The sequence below is a fragment of the Trypanosoma cruzi genome, genomic scaffold (genome assembly GCF_000209065.1).
Source record: "Trypanosoma cruzi strain CL Brener 1047053516851 genomic scaffold, whole genome shotgun sequence".
NCBI classification, from domain to species: Eukaryota; Euglenozoa; class Kinetoplastea; order Trypanosomatida; family Trypanosomatidae; genus Trypanosoma; species Trypanosoma cruzi.
Window position 1 is genome coordinate 1 of NW_001849577.1, and position 10,534 is coordinate 10,534.

The 10,534-nt window shown below is 56.0% G+C and overlaps 3 protein-coding genes across 3 annotated transcripts, besides 3 other annotated features; 1 reads left to right on the plus strand and 2 right to left on the minus strand.

The window, feature by feature from the left end:
* Tc00.1047053508455.9 (dispersed gene family protein 1 (DGF-1), putative) lies at positions 1–1,625 on the minus strand (the record flags this gene model as incomplete). The annotated part of the gene is made up of 1 exon (XM_801336.1): positions 1–1,625. A coding segment is annotated over one exon (1,625 nt), but the record flags the coding sequence as incomplete, so codon positions are not given.
* Positions 1–3,905: a sequence feature (areas not merged during assembly with more than two copies in the genome that could not be assigned to a particular haplotype).
* Positions 3,906–10,534: a sequence feature (heterozygous, non-Esmeraldo-like haplotype).
* Positions 4,531–4,591: a sequence feature (A-rich).
* Positions 4,723–7,383, minus strand: Tc00.1047053508455.20 (trans-sialidase, putative; the record flags this gene model as incomplete). Its single annotated transcript, XM_801334.1, has 1 exon — positions 4,723–7,383. The coding sequence occupies one exon, from the start codon at positions 7,381–7,383 to the stop codon at positions 4,723–4,725; it is 2,661 nt and encodes an 886-aa protein (XP_806427.1).
* Tc00.1047053508455.30 (uncharacterized protein) lies at positions 7,696–8,490 on the plus strand (the record flags this gene model as incomplete). Its single annotated transcript, XM_801335.1, has 1 exon — positions 7,696–8,490. The coding sequence occupies one exon, from the start codon at positions 7,696–7,698 to the stop codon at positions 8,488–8,490; it is 795 nt and encodes a 264-aa protein (XP_806428.1).

The window sequence follows — 10,534 nt, forward strand, 5'->3', positions numbered from 1 at the left end:
AGGACGTGGGGCATCAGGCGCGCCGTGCTCTCGCTGAGGCCGCCAATCCGCAGCTGCGCACCGCCCGCAAGCACGCAGTGGCGCAGCGTCACGTTCAGTGCGTCATCGAACGCGTCCATCGAGCGCAGGTCCACCGCCACGATGATCGGTCCGCTGAACACCACCGAGTCGAAGCACGCCGTCACCCGCCCGCCGCCAACCGTCACGGACTCCGTCAGCGTCACGCCACTCACGCGGCCCTGCGCACCGCCACCACCGCCACCGAACCTCGCAGGCGGCACGTCGAACGGCAGGCACGCCTCGCCCAAGCCGCCGGCACGGCAGCCGCACACGCAGTCAAAGAACGAAGCCGTCAGCGCATCAAAGCACGCCAGCGCGGCCGCACAGCCGTCGCACGGCACCACGCTCACGGAGGGCAGGCCGGCCATGCGGTAGTCGCCGCTGCTCTGCAGCACCCGGCCGCCGGCACGGTTGCACTGCACGGTCACGGTGCCGCTCGTGATCGTCAGCCCGAAAACAAGCGTCGCGCCAGTAGCAGCGCAGCGCGCAATCGACACGGCACCGCCGCTCAGCGTCACACCCGACAGCGACGCCACCGACGACGCCTCGCCCACCGCCCACACGTCGTGCAGGTCCAGCCACCCGCCGGCACTGACCGTCCCACCGCCGCAGCGCACCAGCGAGGACGCGACAGACCCCTCGACGCCCACAAAGCGCAGCACCGAGTCAGACACCGCGAGACGCTCTCCAAGCACAAGGCCGCCGCCGCTGCTCACAACAGAGACGTTCGTCACGGAGAACACCGAGTGGCTCCGCAGACCGAGACGCGACGAGGACGTTACATTCATCGCGGACGCGGTCGGACCACCCGACGCCTCCAGCAACACGCCGTCAAGCACCACCGCGCTCGACAGCAGGTCCACGTCGCCGCCAATGTGCACCGCCGACCCGCCCGCCTGCAACGACCTCAGCACAGTGTTGCTCACACGCAGCTGCGTCTGCAACAGCGACGTCGCGTACAGCACAAGCGGTGACGCCACAGCGTCCGTCAGCCCGCCCAGCTGGGAGTAGCGCATCGGCCCCGCCGTCGCAATCGTCGAGTCACGGACCGTCACGTTCGTATGTGCCGGCAGGTTGTGCACAAACACAAGCGAGCAGTGGCCGCCGGACAGCCCGCTCACGCTCACCTCCAGGCTCCGGTCACTCGCCGGCTCGCCGCTGTAGCCCCGCACGTAGATCTGCGCACCGCCGCCGCACACGCAGTCCCTCAGTTCGATGCGCAGCGGGCCGGGAAGCATCGCCGGCACGTCGAACACCACAGCCACGCCGTTCGTGATGTGCACGCCGTCCATCAGCACCGTGTCCACGGCGTGGCCAACCGTGATGGCTCTGTCCACCGTACCGCCCCGCAGTCGCAACACCACCGCATGCACCGCAGGTATCCACGCCGCCGCCGCCGCAACCAGCGCCAACGCCACAAGCAGCGCCATACGCACAGCCGCAGCGGCCCTGTGCAGCTCGCGGTGCCGGCTGCGCGGACACGCACCCACCGCAGACCACATCCAAAGACCCAGACAGGTACCAATAGGGCTGTCGTGGTGTGTCGCACTCGCCCCGTTGACCATAACTCCAGCTTTCAAAATCCCTTCCTACAGATGGCGAATCCAATGACACGATTCCGATAGGTCGTTATACTAATACTGCTAATCCTAATACTGCAAGTAATCCCTAACACCTTGAAACGATAGTTGTGCCGGTAAAGCAAAAGTATCTCTAACTGTACGCTCAGAAAAAGAATAAAAGGCAGCAACAACAGTAACCAAACACAGTGGCACGCAGAGGCATCCCGTCATAAACAATAGCCATCACAGTACAACCGCCGACACAAAGCAGCGCTGACGCAATCAAGTCAGTGACACCATCGCCCTCCTATCACCCACACAGCCCCGTACAGCCACCGTGCCGAGTGGCGGAATCCCGGCAAAAAGCCACATGACCACTGGCACCGCTCCTATTGCCGAATGGCTGCATCACATGGCTGTCCCGATTCCGTGCACGACACAAAAGAGCCGAGGCAGACCACGTGGCAGCGCTACGACCGCCAGCCATCAAGCGCGTCCGAAGGGTGTTGGTGTTGGTGGTGCGTAAGTGGAGTGGAGAGCTCGCCGGTCGCCAGGAGTCAAGGCGTCGTTTCTCGTTTACGCAAGTCGGCATTGCACAGCAGGCAGCGGCACCAGGCGCGCACGACATACACAACAAAGGAAAATAAAGAAGCACGGCAGAACTCAAACACAGGGAAAAGGGTTCCCGCCGATTGCACATTCCGATTGGCTCACAGACATCCGGATGGTGGTCGCGCCGCTGCTCTGCGGTGCGTGTGGCGTGTGACTGCAGTGGACAGAGGGGATGATGAAAGGGGCGGAAGACGCAGTGCGGCCTCATCCATCTCGATTAACTGTGACACCGGTGACATCTTCCCGTCACATCGCCTGCAGCAAAGACCGTCGTCGTCAGCAGCGGTCGGTGCCTTCCTTCTCCCACTGGGGCGCAACTCCACCAACGCAATCGCTCGCCTCCTCCCTCACCAACACAACGAGGGAGCAACGGCAAAAGATGAGAGACGCACGGCAAGCGCGCAGTCGCAGAGCCCCACTGCTGCCGCCATGGCCAAACAAGGTCGGCTGCAGGGCGCAAAAAGAAGAATGAACACCCCATCAAACGCTTTGGCACCACGTGGAAGCACCGCAACCGACACACGAGGCGAAGCGCCGTGAAGCAGGCACCAAAACCAAAGCTCCTCCAACAAATTCATCGTGAAGCAAAAGAAAATATTATGCGAGCGCAAAAAAACAAATCCCGGTGCAGAGACAATAAATGGTTGTGGTGCGCAGCAGCCGTAGCATCGCACCCCTCCCTCATCAAACAGCACCGCACCACAACGCACCGTGACGAAAGCCTGCAATGACAAAGATTGAGTAGCACGCACAAAGCGGCATAAACCTTTCATCCCGCACTCGCGCAAATTTATGCTCTCAGTATGTACTGCCAACGCCACGGGGAAGGACACGGAAGGGGACTATCCTGTCCATCCTCCTTCTGCGCACAACTGACCCTCCCCATCCTCCTCCTCACTACGCCCCGGGTGCCGCAAAACGCCGTCAAGCATAGCCACTTGTATGGAAGCCCTCAATGCGCGGGGCAAGGCAAGAAGCCACCCACGCCCACTCCCCCGCACATATCCTTTCCCACAACCTTCCCACACACAAAAGGGCAAAGAAATGGAGAAGAAAATCCCGCCGCACAACGCGCGCAGAGGCACAGCTATCAACGCCGCACCGCAAGATAGAGCCATGCGCACAGCACACACACAGCCGTAAAAAGAGGGACGGGGCACGTCAAAGTACACGGCGCAGTCTTTCACTTCTCTCCGCCTCACAGCAGGTCGCGACGGGTGGTATCCCACATTCACAGTGGGGCACGGCGCACACCATCCGCTCCCTCCGAGTGCACCCAGCAGACCGGCGTCCAGTCACCCTCGTGCCATCGCAGAGGGGAACACAAGCAATCTTCGTCGCGGACCATCGGTGGCTCTAACAAGGAGAAAGAAGAAATGGGGGCGTGTCAGCAGCACAGCCAGCAGAGAGACAATAAAAGGGCACGGAGACACTCAGCGGCAGTGAACACAGCAAAAAAAAAAAAATGAACCGCAGCAATTTACCAAAAACAAAGGAAAAAATGGTGAGAGTCCAGAAGAACTCCCAAAAATATGAAAAAAAAAATGATTCGGAAAGACGTTTATTTCATGCGCCAAGAAGTACAATACAGTCATTTGCTTGTGTATGCATATTGCCTGCAACAATTAAAAAAGTCAAAGATAAGACTTTACTGTTCCACCAGCCCACACAACATCCTCCACATTTCATACGGCATCCGGCCTGTTCTTCAAATCCCCATTTCGTGCAGTCCATGGGACGCACAGCCGCAGGGCCGGCACCGCGTGTGGGCAACAAAAAGCAAATAAGAGGGGGAAATGCATTACTCATTACGGTGTGCATCAGACAGCCATTAAGTAAAGAATTCACTGAGGATGCACAGTGGTCCGTCGGCACTACATCCAGCACAGCTCTCCGCCCTCCATCACGCACGGTGGCAGCTCACACCCGTCCACAGAAAGGGAAAAAACAAAAGAAAAACACTGCGGCAGGGTGTGGCTGTGTGTGTGTGGCGCTGCGGGTGTCTGCCGGCCCTCGTCGCAACAAAAACAAAACAAGAGGGAAAGAAATGTGTGCTCCGCCACACCGGCCCTCGTCGCACGCCCACACGTCACGGCTCCCTCAGCGCGCCGTTCGTCGCGGCCCCTCCTCATGCGTGCAGCAGGCGAGGCGCACAGGGCCGTCGTCATGAGCGTGTCGGTGGGTGTGCGAGTGGAGCAGTTGGGCGGAAACACACGGCACCCCTCACAGGAAGAGTGCAGCAGAAACAATTAAAAGAGGGAAGAGTAGAAAAGAAAAGCGTCAATAGTGATTGCCCAAAAAGCAAAAAAAAAAAAAAAAGGGAAGAGAGGAGCAAGAAAGAAAAAGACAATAAAAAATTTGAAAAATTATAAATTCCGAACAAACAGTTTTAAAAAAAGGAGTTTTATGGGGAAAACTCCTTCAAATGGGAATAGTATTTCGGTGCAGCGGAGGGTCGCAAGTGTCCCACGCGGCAGCCAGTCACTCCTCACAGAGCCGCAAACCCCCACAGTCCCAACAGAAGAAGCAGCAGCAGCAGTCCGCTCCCACGCATGGTGCCGGCATCGCTGTTATTCCCCTGCGACACATTTCCGAGACTGCTGCTGAGTGCCGCAGCATTTACTTCCCCGTTCTGTGGATGGATCTCCTCCTCCCGCCCATCCGTTCCTCTCGCCGTCTTCCCATCCTCAGCAGAGCCCACGTTCACCTCAGGATTCACCGTGGGTCCATCTCCCTGCACCGTATCTCCAACTTCTGTTCCCGATCTTTGTTCGCCATCTGATAAGATTTCGCCATTTACTTTTTGATCTCCATCGGAAGTTTTTCCTGACAACAATTGGTTTACAGACCCCTCTTCTCCTGAGGAAGTCATGGCAGTGTACTCTGTTGATGTGGATACACCGCCCGCACCACTTCTCCCCAACGACTGTCCCTGTTCCTCCTGTCCTTCACCAGGAGAAGACTGAACCGCTGTTAACTGAGTAGGCGTGTTTACCGGAGGTGGAATAGAAGCTTTTCTCGGGTTGAAGGCGCCTATCTCAGGGTCATCCAACGGGCGGTTGTACAGCAGGACATTCGTCACCGTCACAGACACGCCGTCTCGGCTCCCTGTGCTTCCTCCACTCCCTCCAATGTAGAAGTTTGAGATCCCTTTCGAATCATTATTTTTTAATTCACATTGCGTTTCTCCCACACGCTCACCATCGACGTACGCGGAGCCATGGGTGCCGTTCTGTAGCACAATCGCAACTTGATATATTGTCTCCGGCTCCCAATCGCGGCTGTGCTCCGTCTTCGGCTTTCCATCGCAGAGTAATAGCCACTTCTTTTCTTTGTTGTACGAGAACTCCATAAGTTTTTTTTCACCGTCCAGACGAACACCCATGAATGGAATAGGACCCTCCTTCGGCACACCGTGGATGGACACCGTTGCCACAAGAGTGAAGTTGTAGTTCGCAAAGTGGTACAGCTGATTCTCCCCCTGCTCGCCAACAGGCCACTCCGCCCACGCTCCCTGGAACGTCACGCCATCGGAAGTCACTGTGGCCGCTGCCGCCCCCTCTTTCTTCACAGTGGCGTTCACCCCGAGGTACTCGTCCCTCCACGTGTTCTCAGAAAAGTTGCCGGACAAAAAGCCAACCAGCCCATCCGTGATATCAACAGTGCTGCAGGCATTTTCAGTTGAGGTACCCTCCAAAGCACTTAAAGAGGTGCACAGCTTCGACACACGCTCGTCTACTTCCTTCCACGTTTTCAGCACATCCTTCACCCGCTGCAGCTGCGCAGTCAGACGCACAGAGAACATACCGTAAGATGATTCTTCATTGCCGTTCTTCTCGTACAGTGCAATCAACTGCTCCTTCTTATCAGTAGTTTCAGCACTACCACTTTTGTACAACAGGGAGCTGGCGGCAGCGTCTTCGTCCCCTTCCCCGGATACCGACCCAATATCAGCAATGTGCGTGTTGTCCATCAGCCAAAGATGGAGTACGCCCTTTCCATTGCCGTCCTTACTTGAATACACCGGCAGAGTTATGAGCATCACGTCCCTGTCATCGCCAATCTTCGCTGTGGTGAACCCGCTCCCAACGAGTTCAACCTTTTCACCCTTTTTGTTGCCCCACACGCGCGAGAGTGTCCCGAGTGCCTCCGTCCACGACTCCCCCTTGTCACCGGACTCGTACACCCTGCGGCGGCCATCATCACACGCAGTCATCATCATGAGTTTTCCGTCCCTCCACTCCACGACGGAGGGATCACTGCAGCCATCGTCAGAAATCTCCTTCAACAGCTTCCAATTGTTATTACTCAAGGAGTATATGATCAGCGAAACGGTCTTTTCTTCCTTTTCTACGCCCTCCGCCTTATTCACGGCTTCCACGGGGAACACAAGCGTATCGTCCTTCATCTCAACACCTGATCCACCGCTGCCTATCAACCGTGTCAAGGATTTGTGTTGTTCGCCAAAAGTTGGCCGCGAGACATCGTTATAACTTTTCCAATGAATTGTTTTAACACTTTTCTCATTACCATTGACTTCCCCTTTCACCAGCAAGAACCCACAGTCATCTTTTCCGCTCTCCTCAAGACCACCGGCAGATGTCTGGCTGTATTTTCCAACAAGCATGTAAATATCATTTTCCTTCACAACAGTTGTTGGTCGGCTTACATTTACTTTCTTCTTTTCTGCGGAACCAACTTTCTCCAAAAACTGTGTATCCTTCACTTCATTCAGCACTTCCTCCGGCTTGTTAGCAGTTGTTGTCGTGAGAAGTTGGGACGCAACCCCAGTAAAAAAGTCGACTTCACCGTTCTTCTTCGTGCACCGCGCCTTGGCAATGGCAAACACGTCACTCCCCACTTTCAACAGGCCGGGAACACCCAACGATTCCACTTGTTCCTTATCATCAGTGATGCCCGTCCATTTAAACAGGGAACCAGAAAGCTGCCCCTGAACTTCCGCAGCCACACTGCCGCAGCACATCGTCGTGACGAGGAGAAGCAGCACCGCAGAAGTAAACAAATGCCGGGACATGTTGGGCCTCTGGTGCTCACCCTCTCTCCCTTCCCTCCTCCTTCCGCTGGATCCGGTCACGCGGCGACGGTTGTGTGCGTTGGGTGCCTTCACTGCAGCAACACGTGAAAGCATGTAAATATGTGTTTGTTTGTGGGCGGTGTGTGCTGTTGTTGGTCCTTTCAAAGCCCTCAAATTTCACATTAGCGTTTAGCGTTTGTTTTCCTTCTTGGAAAGGAGCAACAGGCAAAAGCGTAGGAAAGGCAGCACAACAGCAGCACACACCGCTACCACTCACAGCGAACCACAACATCAGCGTCCCCACAGCCATTATTTTCCGGCACCTCTCAACAGCATACCACAAAAAAAACAAAAAAAACACGTGAACGACCTCCCAATGGGGACCACAGGCCATGACCCTGCAAATAAGGCAAATGAGAAAGGGCCATGCGCGCAGTGAGAAGCACGAGAGCTGCACTGCAAAGACACGACGGCGTGACACCCCGTGGGGAGCATCGATGCAGACCAGCATGTCACGTGCAGGAAGAGTTGCTTCTCCCGCTGAGCAAAAAGGAAAACGGCCTCAGCAGCACAATGATGAGAGGTCGTCCGCACCTCCTCGCAGCACCTGCAACCTCGGCAGACAAAAAGATGCAGACGACGCTCTGCTGCACGCATGACGGCCGTTGCACCCGTCGCAATAGCAATCGCATCCTGTGGCACCACACGCCGCAGTGGATGTGCACAGTCTCCGTCTCCCTCCCTCCTGTCCCTCTCCCTGAGAACTCATCGGTGGCCGTGGCACACTCACCGACATGTCAGAAAGCACTTGTGCTTCTTCCTCCCTCGCACTTCGAACAACAGCACCACCAAACGCATGTCGCTCCTCCTTTCGCGGATTCTCCTCAGACACGCCTCCCGCCACATTCATCAGCCCACAGGCACGCAGTCCGTAAACGTCACGCAGCCGCCCCGCACGATGGAGCCGCACACACCAACAGGGCGCCTCGCCACTCGGCGCAAGCAGTGTCTGGACACACAAAACAGGTTGCCCCAGCGAACAACAGCCCCCTCCAAGCAGTGAGGCAGGACTCGTCAGTAACAATCAAAAAATCAGCCCCTCGTCTCCTCCTTCCGCCATGCACGAGGTTCTGCCTGCCACATGCATCATCTGTGACGCCCGGACCCTCAATGAGCGAGAAAAACGCTATGCTCCCCTCGACTCAACGAGAAGCCCATTGACAATTCTCAGCCAGTCGTCTCCATGGGCTGTGCATGAGGAGCACCATGACAAGAATGCACAGAAGATTGCATGCAAAACGCCAACTCATTCCACGTCAATAAGCAGTGTGGCACCATGCCTGGGCTTCAAAAGAACGTCGGCTGGCGCTTCCCCGAGAGGCCTCCCATAAACACCGCACGTGATCACAGTAAAGAAAAAGAAACGCCTCCAATCTGGCTGTCACCCCGCGGCAGGGATCAAAGCACAACCCAAAAAAATGCCGCAAATCGTCACATATTTCACACAGACCATCGACAGCTTACGCGGCAAATGCACAGCACGGAAGAAGAGTCATGTCCACAAACACGCAACGCACAGAAACAGTAAGAGAGTTGGGAAAAGCAGCACCCAAAGCCATTCTTTGTGGATGCAAATGATAACAGCACCAAACAAAGTGAAGCACCAGTCGGGCACCACATGTGGGCCACAGACACCACCCACCCATTCACTCCTCCTCCTCCCAATGGCGTGGCCCTCCTTCACTTCCAGAAACACGCCTGTCCCTCAGTTATGTTTGCCTCTAACGCAAGCCACTCAAGTGGCGTTTCGTTAATCCAAAATTCAACACCTATGAAAAACAGAGGACATGCTCGCAGAGGCCACACGGCTCCTCAACGCAGCCTCAGGCCCTCCTCACGGCTCTGCAATGCGATGGAAAGGAGTACAGGCGGCTCTCGTGTCACAGAAGACGGCCAGTGGGAGCGGTGTCCACAGCGCAGAAAATGCCAAGATGTGAAACAGAAGAGGCGGTGGGAGGGCCCGCAGGAGACGTCACCTGCCACGCCTGATGTGCGTCGTCTCATTCGTGCAACGGAGAACCAATGACACGGTTGTTGCGGTGCCTGCCCGTGCGTGCACCTCACACTCGGGCCAATGAACGCCTCAAGGAACATCCTGCCGAAGAAATGCAGCTGGCCGTGCAAACAATCCCGAGTCTCGTCAACGTTCCAGCAGCCGCTCCTTTGGCGAGACGTCGCTCTCTTTCGTCCTTGTTTCCAGTGTGCCATCTTCGTATAAAATGAAAATGCCTTCCACAACTGGCGTCATCAAGCACCTCCAAGTAAATTAGGAAGGATTCACGGCCTCAAGAAAAAGCACCCAAAGTGGTAGTCAACGTGAACTCAGCAACGCATGTCATCTTCCGCAGCCGCGTGCATTGCAACTCCCCTCACCGCCCACTGTCTCTTCCTTCCTTGTAGACCCAAACCGCATGGTACACTTTGATTTGCACGGATCATCCACAGGCTCGCGTAACCGCGTCCACCACGCCCGTGCAGCTCGTGACTGCATCACTTCCCCGTCCACTTCGGCGGCACCGAACAGCGTGAAATAGGAATCCAAAACACTACATCCGCAAGGCAAACACACATGCAGCGCTCCAACAAATGCCACTGTGAGAAATCACACGACAGCATACCGTCCCTCGCTCTCCCATCAGCGATTTGCCGTCAACAACAACAACAACGGCATTGAGAAGCAGCCTCGGGGCAATCCCTGAGAGCCATTCCCGCCTCGGCGAGCGACCCACTCTGGGAACCCTGCACTCCAGTGCCGTTCCGGGAAGAACTCCTGCCATCGCCAACCGTGTTCCCCTGTCGCGTTGGCACACGGAGCCCGCTTCAGAGAAACAACAACACGCTCCATTCAAAACGTGACTATGAGAGTGCTTTGCGACAGGCGCAGGGCGCACCTTCTCAGTTTCCAGTGCCGAAAAAGTAAAAGAGCATCAATGACGACTTGCTGCAGCACGCACAGTTGCGCCTCTCTTGTCCTCCCTCGTGCTTTCCCAAATAAATCCGATGGTCCGCACTGCGGCAGCGCGTGCCCCCAGACCTCGTGGTGCAACAGACCCTTTCCCTCATTTGGTGGAAATAAAGAAGCCTTAGCCATGAATATGTATGTATTCTTATTGATTTAATTATTTTACCATGCAATGCGGATTAAAGCAATGAGAGCTTTCTTTGAAAATGGCAATTTTGGCTTGATAGGTGCATAAATAAATAG